This window comes from Haemorhous mexicanus, chromosome 4, assembly GCF_027477595.1.
Source record: "Haemorhous mexicanus isolate bHaeMex1 chromosome 4, bHaeMex1.pri, whole genome shotgun sequence".
NCBI classification, from domain to species: Eukaryota; Metazoa; Chordata; class Aves; order Passeriformes; family Fringillidae; genus Haemorhous; species Haemorhous mexicanus.
In genome coordinates, this window is record NC_082344.1 from 44479184 (window position 1) to 44498809 (window position 19626).

The following is a 19626-nucleotide window of genomic DNA, read 5'->3' on the forward strand; positions in this document are numbered from 1 at the left end:
CAGCAAAAGAAACTTAAGATTACTGAATTTCTCTAAGCCCAGGGTTTTTTGATTGTGTTTTCTTGGGTTGCAAATTTACTTTATAAACAAAAAATTGTTATATCTTTACAGAACAATTCTAGACTACCTAAAAAAAAGTTCAAATTATTTTATGGTTAGTCAAAAATTACACATTGTGAAATAAATTGTCAATGACATAAAGCAAGACCAGTAGGGCTGAAGTAAGGTGGTCTTAATGATATTTATGTTGTTATCATTATAACTATTAGCCCTTATTTTTAAAAAATCACAGAAAATTGCGGGGCCATTCTGGAGAAAGTTTATGGATTTTAAGATTAACGGATGGTATTAAGATGACATTAAAATCTGCAAAAAGAAAATAAGAATCAGTTTTTAAAATTATTTTTAATATTACATGAATTAAATCAAAATGGTTTCAAATAAAATAAAGGTAAATACAAATCCTTGCTTGGAAAACCTTAAAATGTATGTCAGCTTCCTCAGAATAATTCTGATGGCATCAGAGCTCAAAAATAGAGGTCTACTTTGAGTCCTGTATTTTGACTTTGTGTAGTTTAGTTTTTCACATTCTGGTATCACAAGAGATTTTGTTCCATTCATGGATAGCAACAACATAATTAGACATAATGTAGAGAAAAAAAGGCAGACATGGTCAAGAAATACTGCTGTCTTGTAGCTGGACAAAAGGCACATGAAATATTAATAAATGATGTAAATAAAATACTGCCTGACAATAAATTATGAAAAAGTGGGAGATGGCACTGGAATGGGTTGAACTTTGGAATATGATGTCAAAAGCAAACAATAGGGATTCAATAGGAAAAAAAAAATTGTGTTATTTAGGGAAGAAGTATGCAGGTTATCAGTAGAGGAGGGTGCCTTTTGTCCTGGGAATCTGTCTCAGAAGATGAGCTTCAGCCACAGCAGCAATTCTCAGACACAAGCTCGTCCCAATGAGGTGGTATAACAGAAGGAATTAATCCAGTTTATGGCAAAATAAAATGGAAACTGTAGCAGAGGGGGATAGAAGTTTCCTATCTCTGTGTCTGGTATAAGTGTGACTACTGATGGGGTGTTAGTTCTATTTCTGACATTCCAAAGAGAAAAGAGCTCCTTTAACTGGAGTGGAGTCAGAAGAGAAAAATGAAAATTATTAAGTGACTCGGAAGTGGACTTTACTGGGAAAATTTACCAAAGAAGAGATTAAGAAGTTATTTGATCATATTATGTACACTTGCAAAATAGAAATAGTCATTTCCACTTTTTCAGGATGAGATTTAAACACATTTGATAAAATACAAGAGTGAAGAATTCTGTGATGGAAATGGTATAGCGATGCTGAATTCTGGTATATATAAATTAAAATCTTTGGAGGTCTTAGGATGCAAAAATCCCCTGCTTGACCTGTTTCAATTAAAAATTCAACAGTTACTAACATTCAGCTCTTTGGGTTTCCTGGAATCTTTTGAAGGCAACCCCCCATTTGGTTTGGTATTCCATTACCATTGCTTAGTTTAGCAATGTAGTTTTCTTCCTACTGGTTACATGTCTGCTTTCAAGAAAGTCTGCTCCTGTGACTTGTCCCAGAACAATCTGCATATAGAGGTACTCATTAAAAATATTAATAGCCTAACTACACATTGAGATAATCTCAGATTTCAGAAATCATCCAAGTAACAATCCAAGTGGATTATATCCCAGTGTTGGTCAGGAAAAGCAAGGCTTTCCAGAGCTGAAGCTCTATCATACCCTGGAATTAACACTGTTTGCACTGCACCCAGGCTGGATGCCATTTGGAATATGGGATCAGGTTAAGAATTGAAATCACTGGACTAGCAGGACTTTGCTTGGTGCTGTAAAAGTATCAACTTTCAAGTACTGCAGTAGAGAAAACAAAGTTTTGATGGGCTCATTACCCTTTGTCCTTCATCCATCATAGCCTGGCTTTGGTTTTATTCACTTTTGCTTTTTCTTAGTTTTCTGCAGGTCCTTCAGTTCAGTATTTGACATAGTTTCAAAAAATATGACATGACAAAACCTCATAATTATTCTGTCATGATGGTTTTGTATATTTAAACACATGAATCCTCTGTAAAAAAGTAAAAGGTTATGAAGAAGAATTTTAGCTCTGCAGTCTGTTTTTTTTTTTTTAATTTTACTTTGATTTGGAAATGTCATGGTTCACTGCAAGCACACCAGAGTGAGTTTAATGGATTAGAATATATTATTAAAATGAGACTGCTAGAGAAGTACATTGCACAGATGTGGAATACTGTGAATGTGCTACTGTAAACTCTGCTGCATTAAAAGGCAGTGTACCATTATCTTTTCTTTCTTGCCTTATAGAATTATGGGCAGGAACAGCACTGCAAGTTCACTACAGTGGGAAAGTTTTATCTATTTTCAGTTTTTCTTAATTTATGTTGATACATCAAAAAAGAGCTCTTAAAGATAAATATACAAAAGCATTACTCTTTCATGTGGTATTATGGACAAAATGCGCATAAATGCGCTTTTGAGATTTTTATGCTATTTTTTGTTTTCTGAAACATGATTTAAGGATTTAAGGATTTTTTACTTCATTCAAGAAAATCTCTTTCCATAAACAACTCATTATCTTCTCCTTCCTTGCCTCAGGGTACTTCCTTGCCTCCTCTACCCAAAACAAAATAAAGCAATCTTGTGTTAGATTGCCCATGATCAATGAAAACCATCCAAAAAGTTAAAAGCCTGGTTTTAATTGGACAGATCCTTATTTTCTCTTAACAGCATCTTGGCACCTGTGATTAGTGATGTCACACACAGCTTGAGAACAGCTCATTCCCTGAAAACAGTGTAGAAGGCACACCAATTGGAATGGCGTCAACAGCCCTCAGTCTCCAGTTGCTGCTTCTTAGAGTCATAGAATAAGCTGAGTTGGAAGGGACTCACAAGGATCATTGACTCCAGCTCCTGGCCCTGCACAGGACAACCCCAAGAATCATATTATGCATCTGGGAGTGTTGTCCAAATGCTTCTTTAACTCTATGGAACCACAGAGTCTTCTTCCAGCTCTCACTGCTAGAGCGGCTATTGGTGCTCCACTGAGGCCACTGCAGGATGTGCAGCATATTCCCCTTCACTCAGCGCTCTTCCCGCGCAGAACCCAGGCTAAGAACTCCTGTTTTGACTTTGACTCTGTTGTTCTGGCTGAGAGGAATGGTTTAAATGACAACCCGAGCCACTGACTCGAACAGCAGATGTCACTGTTGGCAGCATGGTCCTTTGCCGCCTGTGCACAGCAGCCGGTAGAGAGGGACTACAGCCTCTTACGGGACTCTTCCAAGAAGTGGGGGTGTGGCGATCCTCCAGAGAAGGGAGCAGCAAGGTTGGTATAGGTATGACAGTACACAATAGGGGGCACAGTGACTATCAGTGATAGATCAAAAATCACCATGAATCCTGGTTTAAGTAGAGGGGGTGAAACTAGATGGAAGTTGTACCTCGTTCTGTATTTTGAAGATATGCTCCACTTTATTTCCTTGGGGTCAAAGACCTAATTATGCAATCTAAAAGAAATGCCCAAACTTATTGTTTCTGTCTTCCTGGAACAGAAAGCATACTGCTGCATAAGAGTATTGCACTTCTTTCCCAATTATGCTTGGGACAAAAGGTGTCCATGTTAAGTGATCATAGAATTTCTGAACCAGTATTTGAAAACACCATTTTTCTTCTTTATATTAACCCCCCCAACACTTCAATTTGTTTCAATTACTGAACATGGCATATTGAGTTGTACAGTCATGTATTAATGCTTCTGTAGAAGAACCAAGGTCTTTTATGAGTGATGATGTCCTAAACACCACTGACAGCTGCAGAGACCAGAATCTTGAGACAATTTATCACTTGTTCTGATTGTCTAGAGAGACTAAAAGCAAAGCACCACTGATTCCAAACATCCAGTTGCTTGCTTGCCAGGGCACCTGTGGCCTACAGTTCAAGAAGCTAGTTTGCGGTTCAGCAGATTCTGTGGTTTGGTATGTTTGATTTAAAAGGCAATCTTTAAAATCTTTAAACCCTTTAAAGATGTGGAGAAATGAGCAAACAGGAATATCATGAGGTTCAGCAAAAAAACCCAAACAAACAAGGTCCTGTACCTGAGGAGGAATAACCTCACGCACCAGTACACACTCCAGGCCAAGGTGATCCTTGGTGGTACAAGGTGACCAAGGAAGGTGACCCTTGTCCTCTGCTCAGCACTGGTCACATCTGGCATGCTGGGTACAATGATGGGCTGCCTTGTGCAAGAGTCCAGCAAAGCATCACACAAGGATGATTAAGGAACTGGACTGCGCATGATTAAAGACTGAGCGAGTAGGAATCTTGAGCCTGGTGAAGAAAAGGCTCAGTTGTATATCATGAATGTACAGAAAAGCCTGAAGAGAGGATGCAAAGAAGATGGAGCCAGGCTCTTTTCAGTGGTGCTCAGTGGCAGGATCAGAGGCAATGGTCACAAACTGAGACAAGGAGTTTCCCTCTGAACATCATGAAACATCCTTTTTCTGTAAGGGTAACCAAGCAGTGGAGCAGGCTGACCTGAGAAACTGGGGAATCTCCATCCTTGGAGATACCGAGAAGGATGCCTGGACATGATCCTGGGCAATTGTCTCTAGGGGGCCCTGTGTAATCAGATTGAACAGGATGACTCCAGATGACACCAATCCAATCCCCCTCATCCTGTAATCCTGTGATTCCTTTGATATAAGCATCAACTATATATCCTTTTGCTTTCACCTTTACAGAACAGCTGATAATCAGCAACAGCTCTGACACTTCATAGCCCAAGGATTATGCATTATTTAATACTTAAATTTTGCAGACTTTGACTAAATTCAAAATATATTTTTAACTCTTGCTCAGTGTTAGCTTTTTATGGTGTTGGAATCTGTTTCTTTATTAGTGTGTTTCATTTATGAAAACACAAGTGAAGCTAACTACAATTTATGCTTTTGTTATGATTTTCCACAAAGAAATTCAAAGGAGAGAACTTGAAATATTGTCACGTGTTTTATATGTGGGCACAAACATTTCATAACACATGCTTGACCATATGAAATTGATAACTTTTATACATATTTTACCTGGGAATAAGATACCAAAAAAAAAAGAATTTTTGTATGAATTATAATGTTTTCCTTGTGATAATAAAGCTTATCCCAAGCATTTCTGAGATCACATACTGAACATAAAATTGACATAATTCAGTTCAATAGATTCAGTTCAGGAGCTGAAAGCACCCAACATTCTAATACCTACTCTATTTCATATAGGCATTTTTCACTCCATCATGTCACTTAACACAATTCTTTTTTTGATGCTCACTGAAAAGTGGACATAATAATATCATGCTGTGTTCTTCAAATTGTTTCAATCCTCCAAAAAGTGCAAACATTGGGATTCTGGGTTTTGGATAAGCAGACTAGAATGAAAATTGCCATGGAATGATTCATACAATTCAGCAACATCTCTAGCAGTTTAGAAGTGCAAAATCATGGTATTGATGAATCAGTTCCATTTTTGTTATAAATTTGCACAGATTGATTTTATTTTTTCAGCATGGTTTTTAGCCTCACTTAGCAATAAGAAAGGATTGAGGTTCCTTTGTTATTGGCTAGGTCAGACATCAAAATACCTCAGATTCACACAAAGAAACTGTATTTTTGAGGGGAAACAAGAGATGAAAAGTGAGTAAAGGGGAAAAGAAGCACCTTTTTTTTTAGTATATATTAGTTTGGCAACTCCATACTTCTTTGCATTTAAAATACAATATGTCATTTGTTAGAAGAAAGGTTCCCTAAACCTCACCATCAGTCAGAGAATAATTTTTTCTTTTGTAATGCAGGTGTTAAATACTCTATTAGTCCAGTCTACTTCATTCACTGCACAGTGTTCCTGAAAGTACATGGATAATACAGAGAAGAAATGTACTTCAGGATGCTATTGCTAAAACATGACATTTCATGTTTCATCTGTTTCCCCCCTTAGACACAACACAGCAAATGTACACTAAGTGTTTTCTTTTGGCTGAGGTGGGAACACTGAACTCATTGCAACAGTAAAGAGGGACTGTTAAAAGCATTACCTCTGTAAACCTGTGAACTTGAATACTAGTTCATAAAATATTTTAAATACTTCAGGAAATTAACTGCTGTTCACTGCCAAAGGAGCAGTTATTGAGAAGTTCCTCCATTCTTCCCTTCATGCCAATGAGCAGTAATCCTCTATTGCTGGCCAGCTTCTTTCTTACATGTGGCCAGAAGAGAAGACCAGGCTCTTGGGACCCTTCCTGGCTAACCAGACATGCTTTGTGGTTTTCCAAAGCCATTAGGCAGCAGTGAATATACAGAGTAATTCCATAGATATGACGAAATGTAGGAAACCTAAATGTGTGTACAAGTATCAGAAATACACAAAAGAAACAGTGAGACTGTTACTATGGGAGGTTTAATACCAAGACTGCATCAAGAATCTTTTGGGAATATGCATCAGACACTAATCTGAACCTCATCAGTCCTAGGGATTTTGGAACAACCAAAATTGTCCATCTTCTTTTCTCTTTGTCCACAGAAATTTCAGCAGTATGAACCAGACTTAACAGAATTGAATGTTAAGTCAGGTTAATGAGTGGCTTGGGGTGAGTTTAGAAGATTTTACCATGAAAATGTTGCTCATATTTCCATAGCTAACTTTGAGGCAAAGCTCATATCATTTCCATTCTAAACTTTTAATTTTCTACTCTAAACTTTTAATCAGACTAACACTAATTTAAAATCATTCTCTGTGCTTACTTTCAGATTCATAGTATGTCTTGACTGAAAACATATGATTGCTCAGTACTTTTTCCTGTGCATGCCTGAAATAAAAAAAAAAAAAACCAGACCAAAATTCTGGGAAAAAAAAAGGTAGTATATTAATTTGAAGCAGAACCTGGCATAGTCTTTTTTTCACTGATACTCTGGGAAACCTTTTTAGAACTGTCTAAGCAGCAAGCTGTTCAAATGGATGTAAGTGGATAGAGCAGGCTTTGGAATAACAAGAAAAGCTGGATGAGCATAAACATTTTCTGGCTCCATCGATTCGGCAGAGCTTCATCATAAATTCAACCAGAAACAGTATTATTCAAAGATCTTTTACTGTCAGATGCATACATGCATCAGAAGCTGACAACAGTAAAAGCAGCACTCCTCCTCCTTTCCTCCCTCATGCATGCATACAGTTTTTCTTTGCAGAACTTTTTAAACACTTTTTAAAAGTAAAAATCTCACTTTATATGGGAGAATTTTTTGGTGTGCGCTTTTTTCTCTGAAAACATAGCTGTCAGATAAAATTCACCATTATTAAATTAGCAAATATTTATAATGCTGATAATACTGATTACTTTTTAGAGTTCTACAGTAGCTACACATGACAGAAGTCAGACTCATTGAACATATTTGGTGGTTTAAGTGTTCAAAAAACCCCAACATGACCAATATATATTTTCAAATATTTTTGTCAGATGCTTCTGTTGCCATATTTCATAATTCATTCTATACTCAAAATCTGTGTGCAAGCAGTGAAAGCTGAACTATGGAAATTTTTGGAGAAACTGCTGCAGCTCCTGCTTCAGAGCCATTTGTGGATAGTACAAGTTAGAGCTGTAACAGCTGCACATTTCACCAGGGATGACACTCCAGTGGATCATCAAATTAAGGGAGTCTCCTATTAGGGAAGGACAAGGTACAAACACAGGTTTATTTGATCACAGTTAGTTCCAGGAACAGCCTTATTATGAAAGAAGCAGCAAGCAGAGAGTATCAGGAGATTAACTACACTAGCAAAGACTGGAGTGGATACGTTTCTTGTTATGTGACAGGATACAAGTATAGGCCTTTGAAGACCTCCTTTGGATACAGCCATTCCCATACTTGTGCTCTGAATTTTCACATAGACATTTTTTCTTCTAGTCAACACAAAGCAGTTATGGTTCTAATTCCCTTTAGCTCAATTCTTTACCTATGCACTACTTACCATGGGAATTTCTTCAGGCCACTTAAACATGCATATGCAAAGCAAAAGATAGGAATGATTAGCTCTTTCACATTGATTACCTCTGGTTATTTATCATATTTTTCGATAGATACTTAAATCATGCCATAGCTAGATTGTTCTGTGCTTTTGCACACCTCATTCATAAGAACCCTTCTGTGTTTTGAATAAAGCATGCTTACATCTTCTGAACTATGCTGTCTTATGTAATTAAGCCAAACAATCTGTGGTATGCTGTCAGCTGACAATGCCAGCACAACATGCCAGGCAGGTTATCAGTTGAAATGCAGGAGGTATACTTGAAAAAATACCTTCAAAAAGCCATATGTTCTCACTGGCAATATTAAAGGTCTGTTTACACAAAGAACACCTACTTTTTGTCCATCTGATGTCAAGCACTGTCATGCCTAAGTAGTCCTAAACTGGCATTCTGGACTGTAGACTCTAACAATGGATGGAAACACAATGAAGTACTCAAACAATGGAAAATAGGGGGAGGAAGGGGAGAGCATAACACCACGCAACAGTTTATACTTCAGTGTAAGCACATCTGTATATAGACACACAAGCATATACGTAAAAATTAGACAATTATGCAATGACTTCAGTGTATTCATTTCCAAAATTTAAGAGCTACAATTTCCATTTATCTATGAGAATTAAAATATTGACGTCTTCTTATGAGAAGTATTACATTGGTAAAGATGGTTATAACTCAGATCCACATCCATGTGGATCTCATCTGACCAATAATCAAAGATGTGGGTCTGCCTGCCTTGGTGGTGACACAGAGTAGGAGCTGAGTATTCCTGCAGGTGCCATGACTGCCTTCAGAGGAAGTATTGACACAAATGATGTTCCAGTTTTGTCTTGGTATTACAGATTTCTAATTTTATTCTTTCTTTTTTGTGAATTATTTAGGCACTAGGAGTACAGGAGTGCTGCCATGTAACAGGCCTGCTTTTTCAAGATGAAAAAGGCTATATTGTTATAAAAGCTCCTGGGTAATGCCAAAGATCAGTAACTGGCAGTTGGCTTTAGAAAGAAATGTACATCCTCTATAGATTTTTATCAACTTACATATTGAAATGTCTTCTTGACAATGCAAAATGAACTTTAAAATGGAAAAGGAAATGCAGTTTATCCTGTCCCACAACCACCGCAGGTAATTTCTCACTGTAGGGCAACACCTACAAACAAATTATAAAATTGAGTAGACTGTTTAAAAGGACACAAACAAAACGCTTGGTAAATGTGGGGATGCTTTTTTACTGATGGACAAGAAAACTGGCCCTTAAAAGTCAAAAAGCTCATTGAAACAATATTGACAATGAAAAGAAATGCATCTGTCTCTTTAACAGGCAATGATCCTGCTGCATTCCCTAAGCAGCTCAACTCTTATGGATATCCAGAAGTTAGCACAGCTCAGTTTTTCTCCACTGTTAACTACCTTGACCTTACGTCATGTATGAAGTACAGTTAACGTACAGTTTCATTGCACACTACCTTAGACATCAAAATCTTCAAAAAAGTCTGGAGGGGGAGGCATAGGGGTCATCTGGGGACAAGACTGCCAATAAAATAAGTACAATGACTAACACAGATCTTATCTGTACCAGACTGGCAATTAGCTAAATTAAAATAATATCTTGCTGATACATTTTTCTATTTAGGAGCAGACCCAACAGTAGGACTTAGATACGTGCCAATGAGTTACTTCAATGCTTGTCAGACATGTGGCCTCTGAAGTGGAATCAAAAATCTTGTTACGCACAGAACAAGTCCAGTAGATAATAAGGCTAAATTGCCACAGAAGAATAATTTATGGAGCTGAATACTAGAAAGCTATAATGGAGAAGATAAACAGACATTAAAAAAAACCCAAAAAACAAAACCAATACCAACACCCCCTCCCCCCCAAAAAACCAAAAGAAACCCCACAGCAACAAAAACAAAAAACCACCACAAAACCAGCTCTGGGTTTGAGACTTCCTCTCCCAGGAAAATCTTGTTACTTAAAACCAGTAATTTTAAATGAAAAGAAATAAAACATTCTAGGAAGCAGGGACTTGAGTTACCTAGGAGTTCTAGCTGCTAAACTAAAGAGTCATATTCGCCCATTGATGCTCTACTTCTGGTGCCAGATCTTGGGAATCAGATACACATGCAAACTAATAGAGCTCATTAAGTTACCTTCTATCAGCTGAACCATGGTAACCAGCCTGGGGTACTCTTCTCCTGTGGCAAATGAGAGATTAACACTCAGTAACTCACACCTGGTGTCTGTACTTAATGCGATTTAGCTGCTTGCTTTTCAGGCCACAACAGTCCGGGGCACCCACGGCGTACGTACGTACTCTTCACTGATGGTTCTGTTAAAAAAAAAACCCAAACCAACAAACACACAAAACCAAAACTAAAGACACTAAGTTTAGGTACTTCCATGGTTAAAAAGGGGTTCCCATTTGTATTTAAATTTAGAACTCAAGTATTTCAAGTAACAAGGTGCTTTTTAGGAACCCTTGAGCCTTACTGGACTTTAGCGAGAGTTCACAAGGATGCGAAAGGAGGTTGGCGGGACCTGAACGGCTGGGAGAGGGAACTCGACACCGCCCCGACTCAGGGCATAGAGAGAGGCAGCGGCAAAGCTGTCTTTTCCCGGGACACGTTCCCCGCGCTCCGAGGGCCGGGACATGCCCCGCAACAAAGTCTCCTGCGCCACCCGATGCCGGGCCGCAGCAAGTTCGCAGACAAAGAATGGGACGCGCCGGTGTCCGTCATGCCGGGCGCTGCTGTCCCCCGGGAGGCGGCGGTGACCGCGGGTCTCCCGGCCCCGCTAGCTGCCCCACCAGGCTGGGGGACGCGGCCGCAGCGCCCGGAACCGCCCGTCCCCCGCGGGGGGCCGTCTCCTGCCCCCCACGCCGGCCGAGCCCCCGGGCAAAGCTCGATGGAAGCAGGCGGGCCCCTCTCGCAGCCTTTTCCCCGCTCCTGCCCGCCGCCCGGCCCTACGCGCTGCCCCGCCGGCCGCTTCCGCGCCGGATCCGCGGCCGAGGCCTGCCCGGCCCAGCCCGGCGGGCAGCGCGGCCAGGGTTAACCCTGAGGAATGCGGCGGGAGGAATGTGCATGCAGATGAGATGGATGCTAATCTCATGCTAATGAGCGGCGGCCGCGGCCGCCCGGGGCTCAGCCGGGCTCCCCGCGCCCAGACGGCAGCTGGGCTCCGCCGGCAGCCCTGACCCGCCGCCGCGGCGCGGGCGAGGCGGCAGCCCGGGCATGGTGGACTGAGACCCGGCAGAGGACTTCCCTAGACTCCCTCGAGCCCCCGCTCCCGGCCCCTTTCCCGGCCCGGGTCGGGGCTTTTCCCGCTTCCCGTCTTTCTTTCTGTCCCTATGGAGCAGTTACCCCCGCCGACCGACCATGCCTAGGAAAGCGGGGAATGGGCAGCTTCCCTTACCCGATGGCTGGGAGGAGGCGAGGGATTACGACGGCAAAGTCTTCTACATCGACCACAACACCAAGCAGACCAGCTGGATCGACCCCCGGGACAGGTGGAGCGCGGGCAGGGAGGCGGCGAGGCCCGGGCGGGCGGTGGGCTCGGAGCGGTCCCGCCGGGAGGGACGGGCGAGGGGCGCGCCGGAGGGTCCCCTCTAGGGACGGGGAGGGGGGGGGGGCAGGAGAAGCCCTGCTTGCAGACGGGCACACCGTGCCCTCCTTCCCACAGGCACGGGTACAGGCTTGTTTCTAAGCCTGTGGCGTGAGTTGGTGTTGGGGCGGGGAGGGAGGGAGAAGCCTGTAGAGCTCCTCTGGGAGCGGCCGGGGGTTGCTGGCATTTGAGGAGTTCCCGACAGGTACCAAAGTTTGCGACTCCCTCCCAAACCGGAGGCTCTGGCTCCTCGCCCTCCCGCTCCCCTGGACACTGAGGAGCGGGGCCACCTCCCCCCTCCTGGCCGGCGGAGCATCCCGGGCGCGGGGCCCTCCCGTGTGCCCCCGCTCCCCTGGCCCGCCCGGAGCCGTGTGCGGGGCTGCCGGGGCAGGAGCCGGGGCTGCCGGAGGCCTCGTGTGCTGGCTAGGCCTCGGCGAGCCCAAATCCGCTCAGCCCCCGCCAGCCGGAGCACGCCGTGTTTGCTGCCCCTCCCGGGGCTGAGCGCTGTAAAACTCCTGTGGAAGTGCTTCAGCGAGCGAGGCACCCTGCGCCAAGGCTGCTCGTCCCGGAGTGCCCGGGCAGCTCTGCCGGCTGGACACGGATGCTGGCTCTGTGCGGCGGCTTCAGTGACTGTTTTTAGTAGCTGGGTCACAGGCGCACAAGATACCTAGTGCAAAACTTACCTTTTGTCCGAAGTGGTGCTGAGAAGTAATTAAACCCCAAAACTTTGTGCATATTATGAAATACAGTGTTGCAGTCGGAAACAGTGCAGTCTTATTTTTTAAGAAAACAAACCGACTTCTAAAAGACACTATAAATTTATGAAGCAAGCAGCATTGAATTATAAATGAAGGCCTTGGTTTATATTTCTCAGGTGAACTTGGAAAAGGTTGTTGTGGCAAAGCTTGCTGGCTGCAAGTTGCAGAGGGAAGTTTTGACGAGCATCATGTGCTGTGTAAGGCCTGCTGCTCAGTCTTACTTGCTATAACAGCAAATTCCAGTTGTGGCAAACTTCATGCTTACATTCCTCTGTACTTCACAACATGTTAATTACCTTGTAAATATTAGTGGGGTGATACGGTATACATGACAATGTTATTTATTACACCTGGCATTCTTGGGTAATTTTTTTTTTTTAATGCAGGCAGTATAAAATTTCTGTCTTTACTGTCTCTAGAAACAGTGGATATGAAGTTTTGTTCAGTTTTAGACCTTAAATGTACATTTTCAAAGCTGAATAGAAGATAGTATGATTGAGGCAAAGCAAAATGTGATATGGAATGTACTTTTTCTAATACTGCCTCAATGAGTATACTACTATTTTAATTTAATACATTCTGTAGTCCTGAAAAGTTCAAGACTATCATATTTGGTGGTAAAATTTGAGTCTTCACTCTTATTAACAGAGTAGACAGTGACATAACACTTGTGTGTTTGCTATCCTATAGGGATAGGATAAATATTGTTTCATTAATGCCTTACAGGTGAAAGGGAAACCAAGTCCTGAGACCTTACTCCCTCGGTTCTCATTACAGATGATAAAGACCTTTTCAGAAGAGTAGTGTTTGAAATAATTGTTAACCTGCGTCAGTCATGCAAAACAAACAAAAAGGGATTTTGCCCTAGGTACTTAAGAGAATGCATGCTTTAGTGTACATGGCTCAGCTGTGAAGCTGAATTGCCTGCACAGAAGAGAGACTGACAAGCCCATTTGATGTGCAGCTTGTAGTATTTGTATTTACAATATCTCTGTTTGCAGTCTGTACTTATATTGGTGACTTGTTTTGGAAAAACTAATAAGAAATTAGTGAAAGTCTTGTGATGGTTTTGCTTTAGGTTCAGTTTTATCTTCCATGTATTTAGAGAATATACATTTGGAAACCATACAGAACATTGTGTGGGCTTGCTGTCAGAAAAGTTGAAAAGTGATTTTCCAAGTTTGTCAATACAATAAAATCTGGATTAATGTTGTTTCTAAAGCTTATAATTAATAGTCAAAATGAAGGTAATGGATTATAAAGAATGACTGAAAACATGTTGCCTTGTCTGGTGATGCTTTAGGACTTTTTTTTCCCCCAACTATTTTCTCTCATAGAGATCAAAAAGTTTTCATGATGTACCTGTGGAATATTATAGTACACAGGCTTCTAAAATGTATCATTGGTAAAGCAAGTGTAAAATAGATAAGTTTTTACTGACAATATTCCTTCTGCTGTTGTCACACTTCATTCCCTCTATGAGTACATAGAAAAGTCATGTTTGATGTTTTAAAATAGTTTTTATCCTCTTTTATTTAGAAGATACAAATACTGAAGACTAGTGCTATGAGACATTAGCCATATGTTTGTAAATTGCCAGGAGTATTTGAGCACAGTTAGGAACTTTGTTACTGGTTTAAAATATTCACATCTAGAAATAAGAGGGCAGTTGAAATGCCCTATTTGAAAGCTTCTTGGAAAATTGTGTTTGTGGTTGTTATGTTTTTTAATATTTTTTCTCATGTTCTTTTCTAGAACATGTATTTGTTACTGCTTAGGTGGTGCAGGTCTGTTAATACAATTATAGCCTTGGGTACAACGGTGGAAAAAAACATCAGCTTTAAGCTTGGGACTCAGTTTTCAGTTTTGCCCACTCTATGAATTGAATAATCCCACTGATGTTGGAAAATCTCACACTTTCAAAGGCAATAGTGACTTAGCTTGTGTTTTGGGAGTGTTGTGGAAGCTCGGGGGTTTTTAATGTTTTGCAATGTTCACCAGTGATTTTTCTCTCCATTCACTTACTCTTCCGTGCTAATTTTTTTTTAAAGGCTAGTGTCCCAAAAGAGAGGGCCACTTGAACTTTAAGATCTATAATTCAGATAGACAGAAAGACATAAAGGCAAGAATGTGAGAGTTGCAGCAACGTTTTCAGTCACAAAATATATAGATGTGATTTCTCTTTTCATGACTCCCTCAAGCAAGCTGAGAACTTGCTGGACAGGACAGTTCTTCTGGAACTGGCTTATGGTAAGCAGGGAAATAGACCAAGTATAAATTTTATCCTCCTACTACATGATGAAAATATGAAAAGATGGCTATGGGCTGAAGAGGATGAAGCAGATGAAAAGGGGAGAAAGGGTTAGAGGAATGCATACTGTTTTTTGAAGTTCCTTTGAAACTCTTTCAAGTTCTTAGAATACTGAGTAATTGTAAAGTATTGCTTTGGGTTGGTTTTTTTTTTTCTGTTAATTAATAGGGGCTTGGGTGGGACAGGAATTTGAAAAGGAAAATTCTTTCTTTTCTATCATTCAACACATTTTAAGTAGGCCTCATGTTTGTTATATTCCTTAGTGGAACCAACAGAGTAACGCACCAAGGAGGAATGAGATGAGAGATAGGAATCTCAGTAATCTGAATTTTTCAGCAGTTGAGTGATGCTTGGTTTTCTCACTATGAATTCAGGGCTTCTCATATCTTGGTTTCTACATAATAAATAGTCCCATGCACACTGCTGATCACCATTGACTCAAAACAGATGGCTTTTTTATAGCTTGCCTATAATGAGTTCTGCATCACAAATTCTGAAGTTGCGAATGATCTTCATTTAAATCTTTATCTGCACTCCTGTCCCACTCCTGTCAGTGGTAAGGAATGAGATGGTATGAAAACAAAATTATCCTTTCTGTTCTCACTTCACTTTCCACTGAGGCCTAAAACCTTTTAAAAATACATTTGTACATTTGAAATAGTTTATAGTATACTTCTGCTAAAATGTTTTGAGAGTATTTGCTAACTGTATAACTAAGAAAGTGCTTGAGAAGCATTGGATGTCAGAAAAACAGAGAACTTTACAAGTTAAGAGATTGTGAAAGAGTTTGCTTTGTGAGTAGGGAAAGCAGTTTCCATTGCTTCTCTCATCTTTTGGGGAGCTGAAAACACTACAAATTTTAGCATGGGATTTTGTAACTTGTGCTAGATTTGTCTGAATTAGAAAATTTACTAGGTTTCAGCAATTAAATGTCATTTGCTCATTTTCCATAGAAAAGAAGGGCAGTTTATTCCTTATCTTTTCACTAGAACTTGCTTTCCCTTGTCTTGTGGACAGCAGAGAGTGTGAGGACTGAAGATATTGAAGTTGAAGTTATTTAAGTGGGGGGACTTCCATCCTGTCTCTTTCCTGGACATTGCTGTAGCTCAGGGGTGCATGGTAAAAGACCTTCAGTCACAGCAGAAATAGGAGTCATATAAGACACTGTGCTCATTAAAGGTAGCAAATAAGAGGCAAGCAGAAATGAATTAACATGGTGAGAGGCATCATCAGAGACTTGAAAATACATTTGGATTGATTCTTTCATGCATGTAAGAAAGCTGTGCTGTGACAGATGAATAAAATAATGTGTTAGTTATTACAGCTTGAAAGGGATTGATCTTTATTCTGTTTTAAGTGCTGACCTCAACGTTGATTATTTACCACTGCAACAACTACCTGAGAATGGCCTTTATTTAGACTGCTGCTTGCTAAGACCGAATTTAACCGTCACTGGTTTCTCACATCATTTCTCATTCCCTTTCTATCTTCCCTTCTCTTGTTTGCCAGTAACTGAGGAGGGAATGAGTCTTTCATGTTTTTGATGGTGTGGAGCTGCTAAATGATTGTTTCAACATACTTAATGACATTTGAGCCTTAATAAGCAATGGTCAACTTGCTCTTTTGAAAAATTAGTAGAGAATCCTTTGATGGCACTCCAAGATATACAGCTTGAAATAATCCTGTAGTGAGATAGGGCAACAGTTTTTTTCCCCCCAAGTATCTTTTTCTTTCCTGTTTCATGCTGTAGTATCATTTGCTGGTTTTTATCCCAATTCCACCTAATTTATTACTGCCTCCTTTTCTTCTCAGGAATGTGCATGCTCCCCATGAAACTGTCTAGTATCTCATTCTGATTTCAGTGACAGGTTGAGGACTGCTTTTACTTAATTGATCTGTATTTATTCAAAATAAAACCCATGATGAAACCCATGAACATGCAATGAGAGACTAGCTGTGTCTGAAGTTCTGACATCTTCATTTGTTTATCCAGTGTAAAGTAGAATTCTAATATTGCAGTGCTGCTGTAACTGTGATAGCATCACACAGTGTTCAAATACAAAGTGAGTGTGTATGTGAGTTTTTTAACCAGTCTGTCATTTGCATGGGGCTGTGTGTTGTTGATTTTAGCATTAGTGAAAATGGCTATGGTAACTCCGAGATAAGGCTTTTATTCTTTATTTCTCTGGAAGTGATAGAGCTGCACTGTGTCTTTCATCTTGGGGCATGTGAAGTTAACAAGTCAGGAAATGCTGTGGACTATTTGCTTATGTGTGCAAAGTATGTACTGCTGGTCACAGCCAAGAACTGTGACCTGGTATGTGAAGTGGGACAAGTGCTATAGGCTGTGGTTTATCCAGACCTGTGTCTGTTGTACTTGCCTGCTAGAACTATTTCAATTAAAACCTACCTTGACTTACAAAATAGTGTTACAATAATTGTCATGCGCAACATAAGACTTAATGAGAAGTTGTACACGTGAAGGAAAATAGCAAGAGTCAATATGTAGATCAAATATGAGAAATTATTTATAAATTTAGAGATCTGTACAGATTGCATTAGGAGTTCGTGATTTTTTTTCCTGTTAAATAACCAGTCATCAACTGTTTGGCTAAAATTCTGTGCTTTGAATGTGATACTAAGGTTATTCTAATAAAATAAGAGGCTTTCTGTACTTCCACTTACTAAAGTTTGTAACATCAATAGATAAGTAGAATTTTGTGGAAAGTGTTTTATTTTGGTTTTTTGCTACCTTCTTCTTTTTAGCCTAAAAAATTGTTATAGGTATCTTTGATTTAACAATTTCTACATCACACAGGTGACTGAAAACTGAACTAGTACTCCTGGAAGTAATGAAAAGATTGAAAATGGACAAACAAAAATTTACATACAGTAGTATTTCCATGGCGATACAATTTCAGAAAGGCATGAATAGAAATGATGCTAAGATTCCACAACTGTTATGCTGTGGTGTTTAAATTCTTATGGATTTAAGCTACCTGGAAGGAGAGTAGAAAAGTATTCCAAGAGGATAATGCTCAGTAGGCTTACTGAGTCCCAACTGGCATGGTTCTGCTTACATGTCCTCCTTTTTGCCACCAAAACTGAGCCCAGGACACAATTTGGCTAAAATCTAAAATGAACCCTATTGTTTTTTAGGGTTGTTTTCCTGCAGAATCAGCGTGTTATGTTGCTGACTGGGTACTAATGCTAGTGTGAGCCAGGAGGCAAGTCCAGAGCTGGGAGCAGAAGGGGAGAATGGTGCTGTAGAAATCAAAGTGAAGATCAATCCTAGTTGCTATGGAACTATTGTCTTAGGTGTCCATTTCTCTTGTGGGGTGTCTCCATTGTTTTCTTGTGCATGTCTTTGTATTCATCTTTGCTGGGTGAGTCAGTAGTAAAACTGTCATGGAGGTCCTGATTCTAAATATGTTTTCTGTAACCAAGAAACCTTTATGATGTTGCAGAATTTTTTACTGACCTTTTAAAAGTTTGTTGCTGTGAAGCATGTGTTGAAGAGAAATTTTGTCATTGTGTGGTTGCAGAATTAGAAGTTGTTTTTTGGGAATGTGCTGCTGTTGACAATATCCTTATGAATAGCTAATTTCTACTGTTTATGAATGAGATAAGAAATTCTTTGACTTTGATTCATTTTGTTCCTAATTGTTCATAAAATGTGTTTTATGCTCTGGTGCAAAGTGTCTCACCAGAATGATGGTGTAATTGAAGATTTTTAATGTCTTATTGGGTGAAGCGAAGTGGAGACATTTTTCTTTATGCATTTGAAGTCATCATCTGTATGGACAGCTTGACTTGTCCATCATTTGGAAGGAGCAGCTAGTGGCTGAAAAGAGAAGTTTACATTAGTTATGGTTTTCCTTTTGTGTATCTTCAGTAATTGGAAGGGATTTGCATTGTGGAGGTTTTGGGTCTTTTAAATAGCGCATGAGTATTGATGAAGACTGTTGCTCTTCCCAGTGACTTTTTCTGTGCAAAACCATTAATGATGGTGAAGTTCCTACCTGATGAAGTCAGTCTCTGACTCTTGTTTTTAAAAGAGCTTCTTGGATGAGAGATTCTTCTCCCCCCCTTTGTTAAAGTGTACTTTTTAAAAGCTAATTTTCTTTTGGATTTTTTTTTTTTTTTTGGTTGGCTAGGACTTGTGGGCTAGAGGCAGTCTGTCAGTTTATTCTGTTGACTGAAACAATCATTTGCATCTTATAGAACGAGATCAGATGCTGTCCTTTGAACTTGGATACTGTTTGTACTTGAAGAAAGGCAACTTTATCTCATCAACTTTGAATACATAATGTATTCAAAGTAATTGTGTGGGTACGTAAAGACACATTATCTTGGGACAGCAAACTTGAACTTATGTATACTCTTGCTGTGTGCAATACAATATTTCAAGTTGGACTGGCTTTGATGTCTGTGCTATTTTTCTTAATTCATGAAATAAAACTTCAATCTTTATTTGAAAAGTAAAAGAGAACAACCTACTCGAATGCCTTCCGTAATATGCTGATTCATTTGGTAATCATGCTGTCAGTATCTAAAAATATCAGTATTTTTTGACTTTTGGTACAGGGGGAAAGATCTAGGAGAATCTGTATTTTAACTAAACTCTGTGAGGACACAGTTTTTATATAAGCAACTTTCTCCTTGTTAGTGAAGGAATAGCACTTTACACACCTATTGTTTCTTTTAAAAATACTTTTAAGTGCTAAACTGTATTCTTGTCCAGATAAGCTTATTTTAAGGCTTACAGATCTGACTGGTGAAGAATTCTTACTCTGATTCAATGCCTGGCCCTTCGACCATAAGAG

The 19626-nt window shown here is 40.0% G+C and overlaps 2 protein-coding genes across 11 annotated transcripts in view; one reads left to right on the plus strand and one right to left on the minus strand.

Annotated features, from left to right (window-relative positions):
* DCTD (dCMP deaminase) overlaps nucleotides 1-11682 on the minus strand; it is a 58926-nt gene extending 47244 nt beyond the window's left edge. For 4 of the 9 annotated variants that reach the window (XM_059844586.1, XM_059844585.1, XM_059844590.1 and 1 more), the window contains exons 1-3: nucleotides 11543-11682; nucleotides 10365-10460; nucleotides 9169-9278 (exon numbers count right to left, since the gene is read on the minus strand). The gene's annotated coding sequence lies outside the window, so the exon portion shown is untranslated. Of the gene's footprint in view, nucleotides 1-9168; nucleotides 9279-10281; nucleotides 10327-10364; nucleotides 10461-11542 lie in introns of all 9 variants that reach the window. The other 5 variants (XM_059844591.1, XM_059844592.1, XM_059844593.1 and 2 more) reach the window with 3 other exon arrangements.
* Nucleotides 11313-19626, plus strand: part of WWC2 (WW and C2 domain containing 2) — a 96167-nt gene continuing 87853 nt past the window's right edge. The window contains exon 1 of one of the 2 annotated variants that reach the window (XM_059844576.1): nucleotides 11313-11636. In XM_059844576.1, coding sequence (XP_059700559.1) covers nucleotides 11506-11636 — 131 coding nt within the window. In that variant the 5' untranslated portion in view covers nucleotides 11313-11505. The remainder of the gene's footprint in view (nucleotides 11637-19626) is intronic. The other variant, XM_059844577.1, reaches the window with a different exon arrangement.